A 25,482-nucleotide genomic window follows, 5' to 3' on the forward strand; every position below is an offset into this window, starting at 1 on the left:
TGGTGCACAAAATTCGTGCACAGGTAGGGTACCTAGGCCTGGCCGGCAATCAGGGCCAATCAAGTTCCCCGCCTCCCCACCTCCTCCTTCCCTCGCTACCCGCGCGCCTCCACCACACAGTTCTCCCAGCCTCCCGCCGCCTCCTTCCCTCACTCCCTCAGCACCCCGCAGCCACCATTGATCACCCGCCATGTTCTGCATCACCCCATGGTGGTCAGCAAACATCAGAGCAAGCGATCGAGCTCCTATTCTCCCAGTGGAACTCCCGAAGGGACACTTTACATATTAGCCTTTTATATATATAGATATCAACAGCACCTTGACTAATGGCATAGGTAAAGAATGACATTAGAAAAGGAAAACTAGACTCTAATTTGTATATCCTAGCATTTTCTCTACATGTGGGGGAAGGGGAGAAGTCAATCAACTATTTAATGTGCATTAGAAGGTCCCCACATAGAGTAAACACATTAGATTCTCACATATACCATACTAGTGCAGTGGTCGGCAAACTGCGGCACGCGAGCCACATGCGGCTCTTTGGCCCCTTGAGTGTGGCTCTTCCACAAAATACCAACTTCTGCGCATGGGCCACGAAGTTTCGATCACATTGTACATGTGCGCCCGCATGTGGTGTTTTGTGAACCAAGAATTGTCAACCAAATTCACAATCGACAATGACAGATCGAAACATGTGCATGTGATTGGCACAAGAGCTTGATATGTATTACGCATGCGCTAGTCAACTTAGCCTTTTATATATATACTAGAGGCCCAGTGCACGAAATTCATGCATGGGAGGGGGTGTCCCTAAGCCCAGCCTACACCCTCTACAATCCAGGATCCCTCTCACAATCTGGAACCACTGGCTCCTAACCACCTCTGCCAGCCTGCCTGATGCCCCTAACTGCTCCCCTGCCAGCCTGATCCCCCTAACTGCCTAACTGCCACCTTCTCCCTTCTCCCTTCTCCCTTAGCGCTGGCCTTCTCCCTTCTGCCTTCTCCTGCGGCGCCTTCTCCCGTGGCCTCTGCAAAAGGAACCGTAGTGCTGGACCAGCCCTCGCAGCCATGGCTGCAGGCCCTCGGCCCTTGCAGCCGCTGTGGCTTTGTCTGGAAGGATGTCCAGAAGGACATCCAGAAGACATCTGGTCTAATTAGCATATTACCCTTTTATTAGTATGGATATAGAATAAACTTGCTTAATTAGACCTGCTTTCTGATGTAGCTAAATTTTTTCCATCCCAGGGAAGCACCCCAACTTCTCTTTCAGGTAATTGTCAGCAACACAGCAGTAAATATCAGCACAACACAGATTATTATTGTAGATCACGCAGGTAGAACAAAGGGTAAAATATTTAACTGCAGCAGTGTTTGACTATACAGTGGGGCCTTGACTTACGAGTTTAATTCGTTCCGTGACAGAGCTCGTAACTCAAATTACTCGTATGTCAAATCATTAAAGTGAACGAGTGAGACACGTGATGCTGGGCTGATGTTGTGGCGTTCACTGTGATGTTCGCTGCACCAACTAGTGGTGGGGTATCTGAAGCTGGCTCGTAACCCGAATTTTAGCTTGCAACTCAAAGCAAAAAGTCGGCCGAGAGACGGCTCGTATCTCGAAAAACTCGTTAGTCAGGACACTCGTAAGTCAAGGCCCCACTGTATTCTGCACAGTGAGAAAACCTGAAGTCATTTTTAAGGTCCACCATTTCTTACTTCTTTTCAGTTGAGTCAAATTTCTAAGCTTTCTAAAACTCCATTTTTCTGGCTAATCAAAAGAAAATAGGATTCCACCAAGTCTCCTATCTGCCTACTCCAGGACTTCTGTGAGGGTCAAATGAGATGAGGCATAAGAAAATGCTTCACAGACATTTGGTTAAAGTGTAAAATGTTTGCACCTGGCTATAAAGCAAGTCATCTTTCTGGGCTCAAGAAACTCTAAGGAGGCTAGGTGCTAGGGAAAGAAAGCTGGGCATTGCTATGTGACATCATTACCCAGCGCCCACAGCCACCGTTTCTGGGCTGGATTGGGCTGTGGACCGCATTTTGAGCATATGGGGTCTTGGGAGCGTCAGCTGTGATTTGGTGGGCTATCACTCCAGGGTGGTGGCGGGGCCTGTGTCCCACTTTAGGGAAGCCGAGTGTTGCTTTGTGGATGCCAGGTCCACGGTGCCGTTTCCCTGTAAATGGCCTGTGCACGTCACGGCAGCCCCTGCATTGAGCGTCTGCCCCCTGGTGGTCAGTGTGTGTCATAGCGACCAGTCAGACGGAGGGAGGGACATTTAGCATATTAGCCTTTTAATATATATAATTTTCCTCATAAAATACAATGAAGTACAGAGTCAAGTCTCATCATGCTATCACTTAACTTACTAGAATTCAACTCTGTACTCAAAAATGAATAATAAAATTTGATCTCAATAGAGTAGCTTTTCCATGAATGAGTCTCCCGGGTAATCAAGCCTGAAATGGTAACATTGCTGCTGGCAAAGGGAGTGGAAAGAACGAGTGAATGAGAGGTTTTCCCAGCATGGGAGTAAAATAAAATGCGTTGTTCAGATCACCAGACAGGTGGATGGTAATGGCTTCTTCCTTAGTACTCTTAATACACAAAAACATGAAATCAGTTGAGTTTTCAATGTTATTACTGAGAAACAAATCATTGGTCAACTTTGAAGGATGCTAGATAACCAACTCATTAACTGGTTAATAAAAGGAAAGAAACAAACATTTATCTTGCCTTTACTATGTGAACTATGTCACTGACAATGATGCAGCTCTCTTACCGGGATCTACCCTCCATGGGCTGTCTGTTAAGGATCTGAATAGGCCCCCTAGCACGAGAATGAATCTTGTCATCCACCATATGCTTCAAACGCTGGTAATAAGTGGGGCCGATGAAAATTTGTGATGTGATTTTTCTACCAGTGAATCCATTGTACAAGACCTGAAACAGAGTTTGAAGCACAGACTTAAAAATATTAATAAACAAGTGAAAAAAATATATGTACATATACTGTATGATTCCATCTATATAAAAATCAATACAGACAAAATAATCTATACTGTTAGATGTCAATACAGTGGAGCAGGGGAGGTAGTTACTGGAGGGAGACACAAGAGGGGGCATCTATGCATAAAAGAGTTCTGGCAATTTAATTTTCAGGATGTGGTATGTTCACTTTGTGAAAATTCACCAAGCTATAATTTATAATTTGTAACATATTTGCAGTATATACTTCAATAAAAGGTTTAAATTCTTTAAGAATGAAACTACATTGATACAGCCATGTAAGCATACAAAAAAATAAGGGCCTGGCCAGTGTGGCTCACTGATTGAATGTCAACCTATGAACCTGGAGGTCATGATTTTATGCCAGGGCTGCAGGCTTGATCCCCAGTAAGGGGCGTGCAGGAGGCAGTCGACCAATGATGTTTCATCATTGATGTTTCTATCTCTCTCTCCTCTCCCTTCCTCTCTGAAATCAATAAAAATATGTTTTAAAAAAAGAAAAAGAAAAAAAGAATGAAACTACACACATACAAAAAAATACATAAGCGCAAACATACCTCATTTCCTCTGAGATGGTAGCCATAATCAGACAAAAGGTTGGAAATCTTCTGCACATTAACAGCATCATTAAATGGAGTGGCATCACCAATTTCACCCTTGTTAGCTGAAACCTTTATCAAAAAAAGTAATCTTTAAAAGGCTGCTTCCTTTTATTTCTCCTTAGAAATCTGTAAAAATCCTTTCTAGAAAAGAAAGGATTCTGAACTTTAAAAAATCTGTTATGGAAAGCTATAATATCATAGGTTCATTTTATTAACATAGTATTTATAACTAACCTAAAAAATAAAAACTCAATTATAACTCTTCAAATAGGAAGCAATCCATGAGAACAGTTACAAAAAGAGAGACTCCCAAACACTTCCTATGGCTCAAGGAAAATACATTTTAATGCCCAAAATCCAAGTCCTCTACTTGTTAGGCTGCAGCCATTCTACTCTAACAAGATACGTAAAAAAATAGAAAAACCTCCACCGAAAGATGCACACACAGCTAATAATATAGCTATAAATTTAAGTTCTCGATGAACTAACCACCAATGAACTAACTCTTATCTATAGAAAAGAACCAATAAAAAGGGTAACCAACATATATATATGTGTGTGTGTACTGCTTTGATACAGTAAATTTTATAAAAATTCTGACTTAGCCATTACTACAAATTTTTGCAAAAAGAAAAAAGGCATAATTAATCATAAACAATTTGTGATTGGTTATGATTATGCCACATTAGCTTCTTCCAAAGTACCCTGAGTCAAATATAAGAGAAATCACCTATCATCATTTTGGAAAGAACATCAGTTTGGAACTCATATTCTTAAAGAAAACCTCTTACCTTCCCTTGAAGACATTCAATCAAGTGACCAATTGTCATACGAGAGGGGATGGCATGGGGATTTATGATGATATCAGGGGTGATTCCTTCGCAGGTGAAAGGCATATCCTATAAATGAATTTTTAAAAAGAATCTTAAAATTAAATCTCATAGCTATGGAACAAGAACTGATTCCTCTTATCTGAACTTTTATGTGTCCTAAATTCTGTTTAATACAGTATGTTCATGTACCTCGTCAACACTAAAATTAAAAGTCAAGCCTTTGCCTCCTTTGGGCTCTTAAGTTAAATCATTTGATTTAATAAAATGTTCAACGAAACTCTGGGTTAGGAGTGAGGCAGATAAAAAATACCTACCTCTTGTCTATACTGAATACCACAAGTACCCTTTTGACCATGTCGACTGGCAAATTTGTCTCCAATCTGTGGAATTCTAACAGAGCGTACCTGAATTCATATAAAAATAGGTTAGTTAAGTCCATCTGGTTTACTTTCCATAAAAAGTAATATGACAAAGCTATAATATGACAAAGCTATACTCACCCTTATTTTACAAAATTTATATCCTTCTTGGTTGAGAGTTACCATAACCTGGTCCACAATGCCTGTCTCACTAGTCCTGAGAAAAGTGCTACAGTCTCTCTTGGTATAGCGTCTGTTAGTGCTCTCCAGCTCATCTTCATTTTCAGGCAGGGTGACTGTTTTGCCTATAATAACATCATCTCCCGACACACGGACCCCGGGAGCTATCAGACCATCATCATCCAGCTTGTCATATATGGCATGCCTCATACCTACAAAGAAACAGATATGGCATTTCTAGAATGGTACTACCACATAGAAAAGTATTTAAAATGTCACATAATCCTCTCCACAAAGATTAAGAACTGAATACATAAATCAATTCTAAGTCTGAGAAGTTCACAGGCATCTCTAACTCACCATGACCATCCTATATAATAAAATGCTAATATGCAAAAAGACCGAACAGTGGAACAACCGATCGCTATGATGTGTGCTGACTACCAGGGGGCGTGCACAGAACATGGCAAGAGTTGGCAGCAGGAGGCAGAGCGCGGAACATGGTGGGCATGGGCCGCAGCGGGGTGGTGGAGGTGAGCAGGGTCACCAGACCAAGGCAGGGCGCCAGTCGCTGTCATTGGGGCGAGCCTCTGGTGGTTACTGAAAATTCTATGCTCCCACACGCCACGGTCCCACCTGGCACTCGCACCTGCTGGCCCCAATTGCCTCTCAGGGCTTCTCTACCCCTCCACCCCCCGATTCTAAGGGGCTATCAGAGCCAGGGGCGCCTCTCGCACCCGCTGATAGCACCGGAGCCGCCGTTGGTACCCACTGCTGGCACCCGGCGCCAGCCTCGATCACTTGGAGCTGGCAGCGGGTGAAAGCGGCATCTCTAGCACCGGCAGCAGGTGCAAGCGGCGGCTGCTGGCCCCGATAGCAGGGCTTCTCCACCTCCCTCTACTTCTAAGAGGCGATCAGGGCAGCAGCCACCACTCACACCCACTGATGGTGCTGGCCCCACTCGTACCCGCTGCTGGCGCCGGCCCCAATCGCTTTGTGCCATCAGCAGGCATGAGTGAGGCCAGTGCCGTCAGCGTGTGGGAGCAGCGGCGGCAGGAGCGGGGCTGCCAGCAGACAGGGTACCGGGGGCTGTGGCGGGAGGGGCCAGGTGAGGGTGCAGACATTGGGCCAAGACCCACCCCTGTGCCCACCGCAGCCTCGTGGCCCATAGTTCCTTTCAAGGTGCACAAATTCATGCACTGGGCCCCTAGTATAATACTCTTACCCTATATAATAAAAGGCTAATATGCTAAGTGTCCAGTTGTCCGTTCAATCAAAGCATAATATGCTAATGATATGCTAAGGCCACTCAACCACTTGCCATGACGTGCACTGACCACCAGGGGCAGACTGTCGACTAGTTGAACAGTTGCTATGATGTGCACTGACCACCAGGGGACAGATGCTCCAACCAGTAGGTTAGCTTGCTGCTGGGGTCTGGCCAATTGGGACTGAGCAAGACAGGCCGGACATGCTCTGGAGCCCTCCGCAGTCCCTCCCTGGCTGGCCAACCTCCTGGGTCCATCCCTGGCTCCAATTGTGCACCAGTGGGGTCCCTTGGCCTGGCCTGCGCCCTCTCGCAATCCAGGACCCCTCGGGGGATGTCGGAGAGCTGGTTTCGGCCCCATCCCGCAGGTCAGGCCGAGGGACCCCACTCATGCACAAATTTGTGCACCGGGCCCTCTAGTTCCAAATATTATAAACTATTCTGAACTCTAAAAAGCACTAGACTGAGCACTGAAAAATCAAATTTTCCATCTGCTGTGTGGCCGTCCTCTGACCTCTATATTACATGAGAAAATAGCTATGGCCTCTACACACATCCTCCCACAGAAATTTTAAATGTTATCTTAGTTAATCGGGACACCAATTCACTATTATATAGAACCATCCCAGGAAATGGAGTAATAGGAAGATGCCTAGGGAAACAAAACCCACTTTACTTCATGCAATACTATTTGAAGTCAAAATTGAAGCAAAGATACCCCATTTCCCTAGGACATTCTATCCATAATACCGTATACATATTTTTTAGGTGTCCATGAAAATAGTAACAACTACAAAAAAGAAGTTTGAGTTTTTAGAAAGAAAAAAATGGCTAAGTATCCTCTCATTTATTTGTTAAATGTATACAAATACTGTGACTAGACAAATATGGTCACACCACAATGTGAAGAGAGGAGGGAGTTCCCATGCCAATACATAAACTGAGGGACTGGACACAGTACAAGTGAAAATGAAGCTGAGGTGTGTCCCATGATATCACACAACCTCTCTGATTTCCAAATACCCTCCTCAAAGCAGGATCTACCAGGACAGAAGAACTTGTATCAAGCCCACTCCTAGGTACAAAATATTTTGGCAAACACACATATTGTCTTAAATCTGAGTTCTAAGAATGACATAAAAACATACTCCCATGCCGCAAAAAATTAAAAGGGGGGAGGGGGGGACAAACCCCAGAAAAAGTAATTAGGAAAACCATGCTAAGTTAACTTTGAATTCCATAATTTAAATGTCAGTATCACTTACCCTGGCATGTTTCACGTGTAGGCTTCTCAAAAACTTCTTCTTGGTCAAATCCTTTTTGAGATTCCTGTTCTTTGTATGATCGATAGAAAACAGACCTAAAAAACACATAGTTCTGAAGGTAACTTCTATTTTCCTCTAATAATAGGACTAAGAATATACCAATAATTTTTACTTAATTGATAGTATTTGGGAAATAATCTAAATCATGAAAAGAGGTTAAGAGTTATTTAACTATATTAAGGGTCAAAGTTAAGTCCTAAATGCTATCACATGGGTCATACATGTAGTACTTGACCCATAACCTGATCATAGCTGGAATTATATGTGAGAACAGGAAGGACCTAATGTCACTGAGTCCAACCTCCTACCCAAAATAAGAATCCTTCCATAGGACCTCCAGAGATGGTCACCCAGGATCTGTTCCAGTAGTGCAAATGAGAAGTTTATGACATATTAAACTATAATTTCACCTCTCTGGTCCTAGTGCTATCTCTGAAACCAAACACACACACACACATACACACACACACACACACACACATCCATCCTCTTCTAAATTCCCAGTTTTTTAACCAATCTTCATATGCCGTGGATTTCAAATTGCTTGTTAATAAAATAACAGCATAACAGAAAAGAAGATCGAAAAGAAAACACATAGTAATTTTAAGTTATTTATGGTCCTAAGATTATAGGTTTATTTTTACTTCTTAGATGTTTCTATATTATCTAAATGCAAACATGTTATTTGCTTACAAAAGGGGTGGGGGTGGGGTCAAAATATTAGCATCTGAAAATCCTGAGCTACAGGAAGCAGTGTCTTTAGTTGTTCATGACCATCAACCAGGCCTTCTGCTTTCTGAAGTAAGGCATAGATTTCACCACACAAAACTCTGTACAGGCATCCACACAAGCATGTGCCTGCCAGACTTCATGAATTGAGGCAAAAGGTTAGGTATCTTAACAGAAAAATTTATCTGCTGTCAGATCAAAATTTCTTCCAGCCTGACCTTCAAAATCACCAAAAAAGTTTGAACATATAAAAGTCAAACCTATTTTTAGAGAAGTTTTTTTTATTAAAATATTAGTATTTCCACTGTATCTGTGTTTGACAACTTTTATAAAAAGCTGACCTGAAAAAGCCTCGGTCTACAGCTGAACGATTCATGATAACGGAATCTTCTTGATTATATCCAGTGTATGATGCAATGGCCACAATTGAGTTGATACCTGTGGTGCATTGAAGAACAAACATTAAAGCATCATCTGGGAAACAAAGAAAAATTGCATCAATTTTATTTCACCATATTTGCCACAGATGTTATCACCATGGTAATTGTCAAAATTCATTCCTCATGGAATAGCAATCTGTGAGCAACCACTCTGATGGCTTAACATTTAATATAAGCAAATCCTAAGAGCATTCATTCCCAATGTATCCTTTCTGATAATTAGTGATTATACATACAAGTTACCTCAGATTTATAAAGTATCTCCCCAAACCAAGTTACATGATTGTCACAGTAATCCTGTGCCATAAAGAAGGTCTTGTTGTTATTCTCATTATCAGAAAGTACTAATTAAGTAATTTATGGGTGATCCAAGTTATAAAGCAATAAGCTGATTTCTGGTTTTCGATCTAACCTGGTACTACCTCTTTCCAGTGTTACACTGCTCCTAGATCCTCTCCCTATACCACCAAAAAAATGGTATTATATCTTAGCCACCACAATCTTACACTTAGTTGCTTTTGCCAAAACTACTTTTGATGAGACTGTAAAAAACAAGTATTCAAGAAGAAAAAAAGTTGAAAACACACTAGATTACAATATAAGGAATGATTATTCAATGTGGTTTCAATTAACATAATCCACATATTTGTGAATCATCAGATTTTTCAAAAATGAAAATACACTCTAAAGCTATAGTGAACATAATATCGTGACTTAAACATTTCAAATATGGAATAAAAACTATGACCACAGAATATAAAAAACCCAAAATCTGGATGACCGGATGTTCAGCTTATCTGAATTCTGAATAATCAATCTTTTATATTAGCTTCCTTAAAGCTAAATTCAATTTTCAAACAACCCACCCCTCATAGAATGACATACCACTCCTTTATGTGTACAGCAGGCATGTAAGTTTAAACAAGTGGAGTGCAGGGAAGGGGTGGCAGTGCTGCTGGTCTGGGTCTGGGACACTTTAGACACACTCCTCCAAGTCTCTAATTCCCAAACCAAACAAGAAACGGATCTGGAGAAAGAGATGTATGCAAAGGGCAGGTCCTCCTCCCTGAAAACTACATTTGCTCCTCAAAAGCTCTGGCTGCTATGGCATAGAAAGCTTTCCACCGGCTGTTTTACACACTGGCCCAAGGTAGCTGATTCCAGTTTGTTTTTAACCTGAATTCCTTCCTAACATTTTAAAAAAGAGATTCTCACAAAAGCTGATTTCAAACTTTTCTTGCAAGATCAGATCTGATCAGATCACTGGGCCTGCACATACACATCACAACCACAGCTGAAACTTAATAGAGCTAAACCCAATAGAAAGGCAAACCTCTCCACTCACCTACTACTCACCAATCTGGCCTAACCTTTTACAAATTTGAGATTGCAAACCCATTTAACAGATAACACTAAATACTTGTGCTAAATATAATCTTGTCTGCTCTCCAAGGAAAAAGGATCATAGAAACAAGAGCACATTTGTTATTCTGAGCGCCTCAATAGCTTGGTGTATTTACACTGGGAGCAGAAAAATATAGACTCCTCTGCTGACGGAGGAAGGAGGCAGTGAAATTCTCCAACAGAAGGGTAGTGTCAGGGAAGCTGAGTCTTTCCTGGGAAAGGCCAGAGATAAAGCTCCCAGTAGCAGGCAGTCAAGAAGAGGTCAGAAAAGTCAAATAGTCACTTCTCAGGTGTGCAATAAAAACTCCTCTTGAAATCTAAATTATTTCCTCCTCTAAGAACAATTTAGTAACATCCACGTTAATCATCATCCTTTTGTATGCACTCTTTGGGAGAACTAGAATAATTTTAAGTCTCATACCGTCAAGCAGCATAATGTAGGATTCTGGAAGTGAGAGTTCCCAGAAAGAATTGAGAATTTTCAGAAATCTCAGGGTCTGGGTAGAAATGATGTGATCCTACGAGATATGTGACACTTGTGAAACGTGGCATGAGACTTCCCCAGCATGTCCCTACGTTTCCATGGAGCAATGCTGTGGCCACTCTTCTCCAGCTATGCAGCCTATGGTGCTCACTGTCTTGGCCCTTGGGAGGCTTTTCTGCCTCTTGTGTGACAATCCCTAGATTGCCTGCACAGGCTACATCTACTACAGCCCAGGAGGCAACATCCTCCATCCTACAACCTTTATCCACGGTATTTAGGCAGGTATGAGATCAGCTAAATTTAGCTAAAAAACAGTGAGCTTCTGAATTATGTATCAAATAATTTTTCTTCACTTTTTTCTTCACTCAAAAGTCCAAAATCAAGAAGCAATGTAGTGAAGAGGAAAGAGCATAAGAAAGGGAGATGGCGCCGAGGCCGGTTTGGCTCAGTGGATGGAGCGTCGGCCTGGGGACCGAGGGGTCCCGGGTTCGATTCTGGTCAGGGGCGTGTGCCTGGGTTGCAGGCACATCTCCAGTGGGGAGTGTGCAGGAGGAAGCTGATCGATGTTTCTCTCTCATCGATGTTTCTGGCTCTCTATCTCTCTCCCTTCCTCTCTGTAAAAAATCAATAAAATATTAAAAAAAAAAAAAAAGAAAGGGAGATGGCAGGGGTGGGGGTTTCAAGTCAAGGCCACATCTGGTCAAAAATGAAAAAAATAAGCCAGAGTTTAAATTCTGGATTTATATATTTAAGTGATGTAATTTTAGGCAAATAACCTTTCTGATCCTGTCTCCACATTTGTAAAACAGAGATGACATAACCACTACTATTACCGATCAACTAACATTTATTGCTCCCCTACTGCTAGGCACTAAGCTACAAGTTTCAAGTGGATTTAACCATTAAATCATCCCCAAAGCTTTATAATGTAGGTACTATTATCATTTTCATTTTGCAGGTGAAGAAACACCACAAAGCTTTTATGATGCTTAGAAATAACATGTGTAAAAGCACCCTGGATGGTGTTTCACACAAAATGAATGCTCAATAAATATTAATAACTTTGTTAAAAATATCTGTCAGCTCAAAGACTATATACATTTGAAATCTGGGATTGCAACCCACCTGCCAACCAAGTTCAAACACTTCCTGCCACTTTGTTCTCACCCACTTAAAGCCTCAGCTCTGAATCCCGACCCACTTTAAGTCAAGGTGAACTTCTGTCACAAGGATCTCTGCTCCCAGAAGGTATATTAGTAAATCAAGATAACAGTACTCTACAGGAATAGGAATGATACTAATCAAAAAGACATTCCTGCCCTAGCCGGTTTGGCTCAGTGGATAGAGCATCGGCCTGTGGATTCGATCCCCAGTAGGGGGCATGCAGGTGACAACGAATCAATGATTCATTGTTGATATTTCTATCTCTCTCTCCCTCTGAAATCAATAAAAATATATATTTTTTTAAAAAGACATTCCTTATGATAAACAGATTAGCCTATTCCCATTGGTCAAGGCTCAGAATTTAGCCACTGCCAGCTGGTGTGTTAGGCAGGGGCCAGATCCAATAATTCAGCCAGGATGGTCAGGAGATTGGATCCATCAGTACACTGAGCAAAGAAGTAAATACATTGAGGACAATAGGAGCCAGGCTTTTCACTGTCAGAGAATGCAGTCTAAAATAAACACTATGGTGTTGGATTGAGATGGGAGACACTAGTGTGAACTCACAACTCTTTGATATATCCTATATAATAAAAAGGTAATATGCAAATCAACCAAGCTGCAGAACAACCAGTCGCTATGACACACACTGACCACCAGGGGGCAGACGCTCAATGCAGGAGCTGCTCCCTGGTGGTCAGTGCACTCCCACAGGGGGAGTGCTACTTAGCCAGAAGCTGGGCTCACGGCTGGCAAGTGCAACAGTGGTGGTGGGAGCCTCTCCTGCCTCTGCGGCAGCATTAAACATGTCCAACCAACAGCTCTCAGAATGAAAATGGCGCAGGCTGGGCTGAGGGACCCCCCGTCACCCCTCTCCGCCCACCCCCTGTGCACGAATGTTGTGCCCAGGCCTCTAGTAAAGTTAAAAAATGAGAGAAGGCCCCGCCAGCATGGCTCAGTGGTTGAGCATTGACCTATGAACCAGGAGGTCACGGTTCAATTCCCAGTGAGTTCAATTCCCAGTCAGGACACATGCCAGTGTGGCAGGCTTGATCCCCAGTAGGGGGTGTATAGGAGGCAGCCGACTGATGATTCTCTCTCATCATTGATGTTTCTATCCCTCTTTCCCCCCTCCCTTCCTTTCTCTGAAATCAATAAAAACATTTTTAAAAAAAATACAAAACAGGGTGTGTATGGGCATATGCATATATATTTTTTCCTAGTTCTTTCAGCTGAGAGAACCTAGATGACATTCTAATAACATGGAGTATACCTCACACCCAAATTCTGGTTTCTACATACTATCCTTACTAAAAGGAGAAATAGCTGAGTCCATATTTAGGGAAAGGAAAGCACAAGCTGAGGCAAAATGTAAGGAAATAAGTACTTAAAGAATAATGAGAAAAAGAATAGTAAGGAGTCATCTTGAAGATGCTCCCACTGGAAAATCTGGAACAATTTCAGCCTCCAAATGGGAGAAATGATGGAATTAGAAAATCACCATTTGGCAGCAATCATGGTAAGCTAACAGCTGAAAGTTGGACAAGGAACAGGATATTTACATTGCCCCAAAGTATATCCTCACAAAAGACTTATTACATACTAAAAATATAAAATACTTTATTTAACAAAAAGTGGAGAAACCTGACAGATACCATCTTGACCACATAATAAAAGTTAAAATCACTACGGGGCCTTCTGATATGATGCACTAAGAATACAGCATCGCTCCCATGCTAATTCTGCAAAAATTCATAACCTGAATATAATTATGAGGGAAAAAGTCAAACCCAATTTGAGAGATAATGTACAAAGTAACTTGCCTGAACTCTTCAAAAACGTCAAGGTCATGAGACAAGGAAAGACTAAGGAACTGTTCCAGATTAAGCAGACAAAAGAGCCATGCAACTATTGCAATGCACAGTCCTAAATTAGATCCTAGACCAGGGGTGGGCAAACTTTTTGACTCGAGGGCCACAATGGGTTCTTAAACTGGACCAGAGGGCCGGAACAAAAGCATGGATAGAGTGTTTGTGTTAACTAATATAAATTCAAAGTAAACATCATTACATAAAAGGGTACGGTCTTTTTTTTTTTTTTTAGTTTTATTCATTTCAAACGGGCCGGAGTTTGCCCACAGCTGTCCTAGACCCAAACAGGACATTAAGAGCACAACTGGCAACATTTGCATTAGGGCCTGCTGACTAAATGGGTATCGATGTTAACCACCTGATTTTGAAGACTGCAGTATGCAGTCGTCCTTGTTTTAAGAACCATACATTGAAGAATTAAAGAGTGATGTGGCTTCATGTCTACAACTTATTTTCAAATGGTTCAGAAAGAGAGGGAAAGGGGAAGAACAAGGCAAATGTGGTAAAATGTGAACTAGGAGATCTGGATGAAGAGTATATAGGAGCTATTTGTATTACAACTTTTCTTTAAGTTTGAAATTATCTCAAAATAAAGGCTTTTAAAATAGATAACATGATTAAAGCATGAAATAATAACAGAACTGAAAGGCATATAGTTCCTACCAGCCATGCCCTCAACACTTCATCTCAGTACCAAAGGAACATTTTATTTCAAATCCAACCCTTCAGTTGTATTTCTTTTCTTCTCTAGCGATAGAGAAACTAGTTATCTAAATGTTGAAGAAAACACAGCACTGTAAGCTCAACGATCTGAGTGTACTGTAGAAAACCTATCATTTTGTTTTTCTAAACAAGGGTAACCCCTTGTGGAGGACTTTAAAAATAAGTCATTCTCGAACTTGTGAGAATCTGTTATCAAAATGTTAGATCCTTGATTGTAGTTAATAATTTAAAGTCACTACTTACAAGGCACACTTTATTAAATAAATAATGTTACCCCCAAAGACAAAATTCTGTTCATAATACTAACAAGACAATTGTGCCAAAGAACTATGCTGTCTCCTTTGATGTTCAACACTCTCATAGCCTTAAGCTTCTCTGCACCCTTTTGCCTGTTGTCCAGGTCTCCTTGAGAATCTCCTCCGGCAAACTCCTGATTCTCCTCTTTATCAGCTACATCTCAAAACCTCTCTCCCGATTTCCTTTCCTGGTGCCTAACGTTCTGTCTGTCTCTGGCTGTATTCTAACTCTGAATTTAACCTCAGCAATTTCATAGTAATCTATAGTTACCATTAATAGATCAAAAACTTAACAGCTCTAGATTTGACTTTCTTTAAAACCATATTTGCAACTCACTATTGGAAGATCATTTCTTAGATACTCTGGTAGCAACTCAAAATGAACATGTCAAAAACTGAATTTATATTACCTCTATAACTTCTTCCTTCTTCTAATGTGCTCCAACTTTATTAATAGTACCTCTCTCTCCTTGCTCACCCAAGCCAGGAACCACCTCTTCATTGTTCCACATCCACCCAGTCAACAAGTCCTATCAAGTGTATTCTAACATGTATCACCCCTTAGTCTTTTTCATTTTTTAGGACCTTATCATTTCTCACTTAGACCTCTGTGCTAATACTGTATCTGACTCTGATCTACTCTCAGACGAGTGCCACATGATATTCCTAATAAAAAATTCTAATTGTATTACTTCTTTGCTCAAAAAGGTCTTCATTCTCCAAATGAAATTCAACCTGCTCTCCTGCCCACTGTGAGACCAAGCTTTACTCACATGCACTTACACTTCAGTCATATTAAAAGGACATGACTACTGACTGTCCCCAGATCTCATGTGTTCCTGGATCTAGGTCCTGCTGAAACCTTCTCTCAAATTCAAATATCCTTTCATCAACTTTAGTCTGAAATGCTACCTTCCCCATGAAATTGGCTCTACACTTTCAACAAGAATAAACCATTTCCTTCCTCTGTGCTACCAAAGGACCCTATACCTCCGTCATAACACTTCTGACATGTTTACATTTTTATTTAATTGTGTTCATGTTTCCCACCACATTATAAATTCCATGGAAAAAGAAACTATGTCATATGTATTTTATTAACCTTCCCAAGCACCCAGAAAAGTGCCTTAAGCATGACAGGAACTTAAAAAATGTAGGACAAAACCAAACATACCTGCTGGCAGCTCTCTAAATCGCAGATATTCCATAGACCGTGTAGTCACAAGTGGTTTTTGAGGATAATAGAGAACATGGGCCAATGTATCCATACGGACGTGAAAGTTGGTGATATAAACTCCCATGGCCTGCTTACCCATAGCAGACTGGTATGTGTTTCTAGGAGACTAAAGGTAGAAATGACAATAGAATCAATAAAAATGTAATTACTCCTAAAGGAATAGACTCTACAGGTTATGACATAAACCAGAAGGATTGGTAAAGTTTCGGTGGGGGCGGGGGGGGAGTGGTTCAGAAAGATAAGTGATGACCCTTTGGTATAGCTAATTATGGCTTCTAACAGTGAAGCACAAGAATAAGCATATTAAGTGCTGATTCTATAGGAGTTCACAGCCTTTCATTAAAAGGCTTTTCTTTAAAAATTACACTAATCTCTAACTTTTATTCTACTTCCCCCAATTCCTCACAAATAAGAAGTTAAAAATGGCTACCAACCTGGTTATGATCAGGAAATGGAATAATAGATGCACAGACACCAAGAATCATTGATGGGTGAATCTCACAGTGTGTATATGTGGAACAATAAGCTACTTCTTTCTCTTGTAAATCATCTGGAGTCATTGCCAACATCACTGTTTCTTCTTCTAGAGTATCAATATATTCCACTACCCCACTGGCCACAAGATCCTGCCAACTAAAAAAGAATTCTCTTAATTTCCTTAATTCCTGAACTCTTTTAACTAACTAGGCATTCTACCTAATAATGAGTATTCCAAAAGCATAGAACAGACTGTGGTTTCATATTTTAAGTTTGTTGTGCTTTGTTCTAAAGAAATTATTTGTGGGGGTTAGGGATTTAGTATATAAATACATTGATTAAGGTCTGGAGGAATATACACCCAATTGTTAACAAGTACAGGAGAGTATCAAGTGGGGCTTTTATTGCACATATTGTTTGAATTTTTTTATAATAAAAATATATCACTCGCCCAGCTGGCTTGGCTCAGTGGATGAGTGTTAGTCTATGAACCAGGAGGTCAGGATTCAATTCCTGGTCAGGGTACATGCCCAGGGTTTTGGGCTCAATCCCCAGTGTGGGGCACGCAGGAGGCAGCCAATCAATGATTCACTCTCATCATTGATGTTTCTATCTCTCTCTCCCTCTCCCTTCCTCTCTAAAAAAAAATATATATTTTTTTATTATTAAATAAAGGGCGAGTGATATATTTTTATTATTAAATATCACTGCTAATGAAGAGTTTCTTTTTGGGTCAATGAAAATATTCTGGAACTAGATAGTGGTGATGGTTGCACAATCTTGTGAATATACTAAAAACCACTGAACTATATACTTGAAAATCATTAATTTTATGGTATATGAATATCTCAACTTTTTTCTCACTGCATGTACTTACCTGTAGTTGTTATATTCTCTCTCTTTCAATTGATCAATATGTCTCTTCTTCAACAGAAGCTTTTGTTTTTCCACAATCAGAAGTGGTCTACAAATACGACCTGCATCTGTATAGATCCGAATCTCCCTCTCTCGAATATCTCTGATCATAGAAACCTAGATGTAAAAAAACAAAAATCGCACGGACTATTAGTTTCTCTATTAAGCCTTAGCCAAAAATGCAATAAAGCTCCTAATGAATTCCTGGAGTACCCATTGTCCAAAAAATGGACAAATCTTAATAGATTACCATTGTTTAATACATTAAAAGTCTAGGTATAATGTAAAATTTTATAAAGGATAAATATCTAACCTTGGTAATTATAGACCTCAACAATATCTGGTAATAATGTCATGCAAGATAAAGTAAAATAAAAAACTGTTTCAGGTATCACAAACACTAGTAAATGACAATTTTTTATTTTGCCTCTTTGATAATCACATATACTTCACTCTGTAACCTTTCAATAACCCGCCTCATATTGCCTTGACAATACTTTCCCAGGAATAAGCTAGACTCCTCCCAGTCACCTATTAGACAAATGGCTTACAGTCTAGCCATCCAATGCAAGTAGTCAATGCTAGCCACATGTCACTACTGAGCCCCTGAAATGTGACCAATGGGAAATGAGATATACTGTAAGAATAAACTACACACTGGATTTCAAAGGTAGTACCAGAAAAAAAATGTAAAAACTTCCATTAATAATATTCATTTTGAATATATGTTGAAATTTTAATGTTTTAGATGTATCGGATCAAATAATATACTATTTAAATTATTTTCACTTGTTTTTTACTTTTATAATATGGCAACTAAAAAAATTTTAAATGAATATGTCGCTAACTTTATATTTCTACTGGATAGTGCTAAAAATATATTCCTAGACAATATCAAAAATTTTCAATAAAGATCATAATAATTATTAAAAGCACTGCAGAACTTGAAGTACACATACATATATTAAAAAATAAGTCAAAAGATTTCAGTGAATTGCCTAAATCTAGTATATAATCTTGTAAGTCAACTATGAAATAAATTGCCAATGAGTTGAAAAATAGAAAAATAGATTGCGATTTCTCCACAAAAGTACTTTTAAAAAGTGAAATCACATCTGGATACTTTTATTAAAGAAAAGATTGGGTCTATTTAAGAAAGGAAAAGATCTAGATTACTCAGTTTAAAAACAATAGTAAAAATAATATAAGCTTTATCAAAAACATCAAGTTCCTCAAAACTAGAGTCAAAGCCAATAAAGAGAAAATGTTCCAAGCTCTTAAGCCCACTTCCTGTCCTTAGGAAATAATCTGAGGAGAAACATTGTGTCTATTAGCAAAACATCATGAGTGGCATTCTCAAGTCCCAGAAAAAACCTTGCTTTCAATGCACTGCCTTGAATCCTTAGAGAATTCCTAGTAGAATATAGCTCTATTAACTTACCAGGAGGACATAAATTGAGCATGTCCTCCCAAAGGCCAAGCAGTATCTTACATTCCAAAGGAAACAGGTGTTCTTTAGTAGTATACAGAGGACTACTGACAGGAAAGCCAAACAAGCCCAATAGATGATTCAAGATACAAAGGGGTAAAATGAGAACTTCTGGTTATCAGAAAATATGAAGGAAAAGAAAAAGTACCAGACAACTTCTAAAGTGCCTACTCCAAGGACACAGGTCCATTTATAATGTTTATAATGTCTCAATCATAAACTTTCAAGATCTACTATATGCCCTAGCTAGTTTGGCTCAGTGGATAGAGCGTCGGCCTGCGGACTGAAGGGTCCCGGGTTTGATTCCAGTCAAGGGCACGTGCCTGGGTTGCAGGCTCGATCCCCAGTAGGGGATGTGTGGGAGGCAACCAATTAATGATTCTCTCTCACCATTGATATTTCTCTCTCACTGTCCCTCTCCCTTCATCTCTGAAATAAAAATTTTAAAAAAAAAGATCTACTATATGTCAGACCCCATGCTCGGAGTGGAAAATAACAGTCACAGTAAGACATGTTTCCTGTCTCTGAGGAGTTAATAGTGTAGTGAGTGAGTCAGACATTTTAATGTTGGGGTCAGGAAACAGCCTACAGGCCAAATCTGCCCTCACCTGCCATCTGTTTTTATAAATAAAGTTTTATTCGTTCATATTTTATCTGTGGCTGCTTTTCACTACAACAGCGGGGTTGAACACACAACAGACACTGTATGGTAAACAAAGCCTGAAATATTTAATATCTGGCCCTTTATAGAAAATGTCTGTCTTGATCTAAGTCAAACTGGGAAGTCAGGTAAGGTATCCTGAAAGAGATGAGTGTTAATATATGTTTTGCAGAATAAGTGAGATTTACCTGAAAAAATAATAAGCAACCCTCCTCCCTTCAGCCTGTTTTTGAGGAGCCATTGGGGGACAGGGAGCAGAAATACTCCAGGTTGAAGGAATGGGCCCATTGAAAGTAAAAAGGCCTAAAACAGCATGAAGAACTTAATTTTACCTCAGAGAATACAGAAAAGCTAAAGGAGGCCCTCAGCAGAAAAACATGGCATTAACAAAGTTCTCAATCATAAAAATACAGCCAATTTTGGTTCCAAGGCTTTCTCTTAGCCCTGCCTGCTCTCAAATGAAACATGCTCTTCCTGCCTTCAAGCTGTGAAATGCCTGGGTCAAAACCTTGAGCAGTGATGGCGAACCTATGACACGAGTGTCAGAGGGGACACGTGAACTCATTTTTTGGTTGATTTTTCTTTGTTAAATGGCATTTAAATATATAAAGTAAATATCAAAAATATAAGTTTTTATTTTACTATGGCTGCAAATATCAAAAAATTTCTATAAGTGACACGACACCAGAGTTAAGTTAGGGTTTTTCAAAATGCTGACACACCGAGCTCAAAAGGTTCGCCATCACTGACTGACCTAGGGTGTCTGCCTTCTAGAGGAAAGTCTGGAGCAACCAAACTCTCTTCTCTGCTTTGCTAGGTAGAAAGATGGCCAGCTATTGCCTTAAGTGTACTATAGTTTCCCTTCAGATCCACTTTCACCTAGACCAGTGGTCGGCAAACTGCGGCCCCGTGAGTGTGGCTCTTCCACAAAATACCACGTGCGGGCGCGCACTGAAACTTCGTGGCCACACTCAAGGGGCCAAAGAGCCGCATGTGGCTCGCGAGCTGCGGTTTGCCGACCACGGACCTAGACAGAGCCCAAGGGTAGATTTGGGAGATTCAAATGCCTGAGCCATATCCCTAATACAGTACACTAAAAGCAAAAGTCCTATTTTGGAGAGTAATAAAGTACACATACTATATTTTAATGATTTTTTTTAAATCCATCCTTATCCCAAAGCATTTCAATACCCACCTAAATATGAGAATCTGTTAGAGGTGTATCACTCTTTATGAATGAATTTCTGGATTCAAAGAATCAGGCGTGATTATTTCTTTTAAAAGCATTGTTGTCAGCCTTACAAAAAGATCCTCAAAAAATTCCTTTTACTTTAAAATATAATTTGAGTTCTAAAATATAATTTAATAACTTAAATTTACATGTCAAATTTTTAGAAGCATATATCTAAAGCCTTAGAGCAAGCAATACCTACTACTAATTGAATTTAGATCAAAACATTACCTACACTTTTGACAATGTAGTTTCAATACAAGAGAAACCAGTTAAAGAAAGACACCAATACAAAAATAATTTTTGTCTAGTCTTATGCCCTGTTTAGAAATCCCACAGATCCTGGCCTCTTAATTAAAGACTCTTACTTCAGACACAATGATGTCCATCTGACGCCGCAATTTCCTTAGAGTGTTCATAAGTTGTTCAGGATCTTTATGTATTCCAACCCAGCAGCCATTAACAAAAATCTTGGTTGCACTGAAATACAAAACCAAAAGCATTTTGCATTTAGTAACTCTATATTAAGCTATAACCAAAGATTAATAATAGCTTTTTTAAAAATTACATCTATACACACTCAGCAATAGCTGCAGGAGAAATTTCTTCTAAATTTTCCATACTCCATTCTTCTAAAAATTCCAGAATTGGAGAAGGTTGAGATCCAACTGAAATATAAGCCATCAGGGCTAAATTCTTCACAAGTCCTACAGCATGGCCCTTAAAATGACAAACGAAGTATTAGTCACACTGCGTTAGCAAAAGTACCAAAATTATTTTCCATAGACACTTTTCCTTCAATTTGATTTCAGGATTTACTCCTACTTTTGAAGAACAAAATTATCTTAGTTCTAAACCACACTACATGATTGATTACATAAAAACTCACTCTGAAAGTAATTACATCCTACATAATTATTGGCAGACTGTTTGTTCTGAACACAAATTTTAATGTATTACCTCTGGGGTCTCAGCAGGACACACCATTCCCCACAACGTATTATGCAACTGTCTTGGCTTTGCCAGCTTGCCATCTCTACCGATTGGAGAATTTAAACGACGCAGGTGAGAAAGAGTAGATGCAAACGTCAGGCGGTTTAATACCTACAACACAATGGCAAATCTTTAAAGTTGGGGCATTTCTGTAAAACTATCACATTTTTGGCAAATACTGGAATGAGGAAAAGTCATATTTTTACAGATAATCCACTGAGCGTCAAACTGACCCCATCCCTCCTTTCTCCATCTTTCCCTGGATAATCCTGTTCACCCTGTAACCTCCGTAACTTAAACAGGAATAGTAAATATTTAATATAAGTTCCTACATACCACCATACCACATAAATGTTTTCTTTATGGCCTGTCTCCAACCACTAGGTCATTAGTTCCACAAGGGTGGGGATTTTTTGTTTTATTCTCTCTTGCATCCCAGTACCTAAAACAGTACTTGGCATACATCATGCACTCAGTAAGTGTTAAATGCTATCAACTCACATTCCTTTGACCATAGCAGATACCCCTAATCCATCCTGAGACCTCAAAATCCAACACGGAGATTCAAAATTTACACGATATTAAGCAAGGTAATGCTTAGCAGTGATGGCGAACCTTTTGAGCTCGGCGTGCCAGCATTTTGAAAAACCCTAACTTAACTCTGGTGCCGTGTCACATATAGAATTTTTTTGATATTTGCAACCATAGTAAAACAAAGATTTATATTTTTGATATTTATTTTATATATTTAAATGCCATTTAACAAAGAAATATCAAACAAAAAAATGAGTTTGCGTGTCACCGCTGACACGCGTGTCATAGGTTCGCCATCACTGTTATAAGGTAACATTTAGAGGCATACAGAGTAAGCAATCCAAGCTCAATATACCCAATAACAAATCACCATCTTCCCTAGCCCTACAACAACCCAAACCTCCCTCTTCCTAAGTCTCCCCTCATGGTTGATGGCATCATCCTTCCCTTAATCTTCCAATCCAGAAATCTCAAAATAGTTTTCCCTCTGACTTCCTGGTATTACACACCAATAAACATATCCTGTCAATTTTATTTTCAAATTTTCTCAGAAACCCAATCCCTCCATTCCCAATGTCTCAGAAACACATTGGCCCCTTACCTCTTACCTATACTACTGCCAACACCTCACAAATCCCCGCAATGTCCCCTCCGATCTATCCTCCTCAGTTACAGATTAAAACACAGACATGTTCACATCTCTCACCCATTTACACAATTTTAAAACAGCTCCCCACCAACTCTAGAGAGGAGCATGACATTAAAGTTCTTCTCAACAAAGTTCCAAACGACCTTCTCCTACCAGTCTCCCAAACTCCTAAACTCATCAACACCCTCTCACCTCCACACCTTTGTCCATGCTATTGCCACAGAATGAAATGCACTTCCCCATTCTACTCTGCTGGCTGCAATGTCACCACCTCTACGAAAGCCATCTGACCCACTTCCAGGAAGAACTGTTCTCTTTTCTGTACTTTATGGAGTTCTCTTTTTTCAATATATTTCTTATTGATTTCAGAGAGGAAGTAAGAGGAAGAGAGACTGAAACATCAATGATAAGAGAGAATCACTGACCTGTCACCCCCTACACTGGGGACCGAGCCTGCAACACTGGCACACACCCTGACCCAGAACTGAACCATGACACCCTGGTTCATAGGTCGACATCCAACCACCAAGCCGCACTTAGCTAATCAATCACAAAGTCTTACAAAATGCACTTCCTAAACATTTCTCACATTTGTCTCCATCTACAAGATAGTCTATTCAAGGCCCTAGTTATTTCTCACTAAGCCTGTTGCAACAATCTTCCTGCCACCAAGGGTAACCTTCTCAAATCTTTTCTCCACACTGCCAATTACTGTGACTCTACCTAAAAATCAAAAATTAAACAGGTCAATCCCTTATATGAGCTATTCCCAGCTCCCCTCTCCAACCCCATCTTCCTGATTCTCCCACTTGGAGTTGAAAATCCTAGACTGCTCTAGCTCCTCCTACATACACTCTTTCCCTTCTCCATCCCTTTGTTCAGGATATCAAGAAATTTTCTCCCAGTTTCCTGTGAGCCACTGGTTCTCCACTCCTCCCAGGCTTGGACTATTTCCCAATTACCAAGATTCAGCTAGGTGTTTCTTGCTAAAGAAAGACTTTTCACCCTCTCAAGCTGCATTAAGTGCTTTTCTGCAGCATTCCCACAAAGCGGTTGTGCACATCCTTCATTATAATACTTACTGTACCATGTTGTAACTATCTGTTTACATCTACCTATGAGTACAGATGGTAAATTGCTGCAGATCAGGAATCATGTTTTATTCATCTGTGCAACTCCAGTGTGTCACACAGTGCCTGGCTCATCAACAGTTCCAATAACCATCCACTGAACTGAACTGGCAACGTGGCATTTAGCATAGTGCAGCCCCCAGCCTAGTGAGCTGTGTACAGATGACTCTGTCTCCTCTGATAGATGGTGAGCTCCTTGAGAGCTACAATAGTATCTCATTCATGTTTGTGAATCCAAGATCACAAACACCAAGTATACTCAATAAATCCTTACTAAATTAAAAGGAACTAGAAATTTAACTTTGCTATTGGAAAGCTTCCCAGAATTTCTCAGAGCCTCTGGGTTTCTAGGAATCAAGCACTTGAAGTTGGTGTTTGAATGCCAAATTAACCAGGTGATACAGGCTAGTTAAAAAAAAAAAAAAAAGGCAGAGGCCAAGATCCAAAAGAAAAAGTTCCATAAAGCTAGACATATACATATAGATTTTCAATCTTCTATGAAAAATAAATAGAAAAAAATTAAAGCGCCTTGTGAAACATTCCCCCATTATTCCATCTAAGAGTAGCTATTGCAGTCCCTGTACATATGACCTGCCAACAAAGAAATCAGTGTTAGAAATTAGTGTTATATTTTCCTCGGTCAACTTCTAATATGAAGATTTTAAGACATAAAAATTTCACTAACATGGACTATCTGACCTTCCAAATGGCTACTCTAATTTATTAACTATTTTGATGCATGCCAAAACTTTAAGTCTCTATTAGTAATAGTAGTAGCTAATTTAAGAAAAATTTCTGGGGGAATAAAGGTGGGCTAGAAGGGGTCAATGGGAAAAAAGGGGACATATGTAATACTTTTAACAATAAAGGTTTAAAAAAAAGAAAAATTTCATTTTCATAATTCAAGTTTCCAATGCTCTTACATCTGACCAAGTCTGGGGGAAAAAGCAAAATAATTTATATTCAACAAATGAAACAATCTGCTAGTCCCATAACATTTTGTAATCAGGCCTGTAATCATAGTCGGCATCTTTACCTGAGATACTCCAGCTCTGGCTTGATGAGCTTTCTTTTGGTCACCCCAGTTTCCAGTAGCTAAAGAGTATTTTAGGCCATCAGATATAATCCTTGTTTTAATTGCCAACTCCAAGTTAAAATCCTTTCCTCGATCAATAAACTTCTGTGCATAGATCCGTACTTCTTTAAGCAAATTCTTAAACATGCTGCCAAATAAAATGGTACTATTTTTAACATATGAAGGTCTACAGCATACATTCTCAACAGGGACAATATTGCCCATTAGGGGACAAAAAGTGGTTGGTCTAGAGCAGTGGTTCTCAACCTTCCTAATGCAGCGACATTTTAATACAGTTCCTCATGTTGTGGTGACCCCCAATTTAACTGTTACAAATTGAACATAATTAAAGCATAGCAATTAATCACAAAACAATATGTAATTATATGTGTTTTCCGATG

General features: G+C 39.8%; 1 protein-coding gene across 1 annotated transcript in view; it reads right to left on the reverse strand.

Moving 5' to 3' along the window:
• The window catches only part of POLR2B (RNA polymerase II subunit B), a 49,128-nt gene that overhangs the window by 926 nt on the left and 22,720 nt on the right, over nucleotides 1–25,482 (reverse strand). Inside the window, exons 10-23 of the mRNA XM_070396069.1 lie at nucleotides 25,043–25,229; nucleotides 21,661–21,804; nucleotides 21,281–21,420; nucleotides 21,069–21,180; nucleotides 17,282–17,436; nucleotides 16,362–16,560; nucleotides 15,865–16,033; nucleotides 8,650–8,746; nucleotides 7,520–7,614; nucleotides 4,949–5,199; nucleotides 4,763–4,852; nucleotides 4,407–4,514; nucleotides 3,571–3,684; nucleotides 2,787–2,947 (exon numbers count right to left, since the gene is read on the reverse strand). Coding sequence (XP_070252170.1) covers nucleotides 2,787–2,947; nucleotides 3,571–3,684; nucleotides 4,407–4,514; nucleotides 4,763–4,852; nucleotides 4,949–5,199; nucleotides 7,520–7,614; nucleotides 8,650–8,746; nucleotides 15,865–16,033; nucleotides 16,362–16,560; nucleotides 17,282–17,436; nucleotides 21,069–21,180; nucleotides 21,281–21,420; nucleotides 21,661–21,804; nucleotides 25,043–25,229 — 2,022 coding nt within the window. The remainder of the gene's footprint in view (nucleotides 1–2,786; nucleotides 2,948–3,570; nucleotides 3,685–4,406; nucleotides 4,515–4,762; nucleotides 4,853–4,948; nucleotides 5,200–7,519; nucleotides 7,615–8,649; nucleotides 8,747–15,864; nucleotides 16,034–16,361; nucleotides 16,561–17,281; nucleotides 17,437–21,068; nucleotides 21,181–21,280; nucleotides 21,421–21,660; nucleotides 21,805–25,042; nucleotides 25,230–25,482) is intronic.

This window comes from Myotis yumanensis, unplaced genomic scaffold (genome assembly GCF_028538775.1).
Source record: "Myotis yumanensis isolate MYYU_CA2020_CCGP unplaced genomic scaffold, mMyoYum1.0.hap1 SCAF_1, whole genome shotgun sequence".
NCBI lineage: Eukaryota > Metazoa > Chordata > Mammalia > Chiroptera > Vespertilionidae > Myotis > Myotis yumanensis.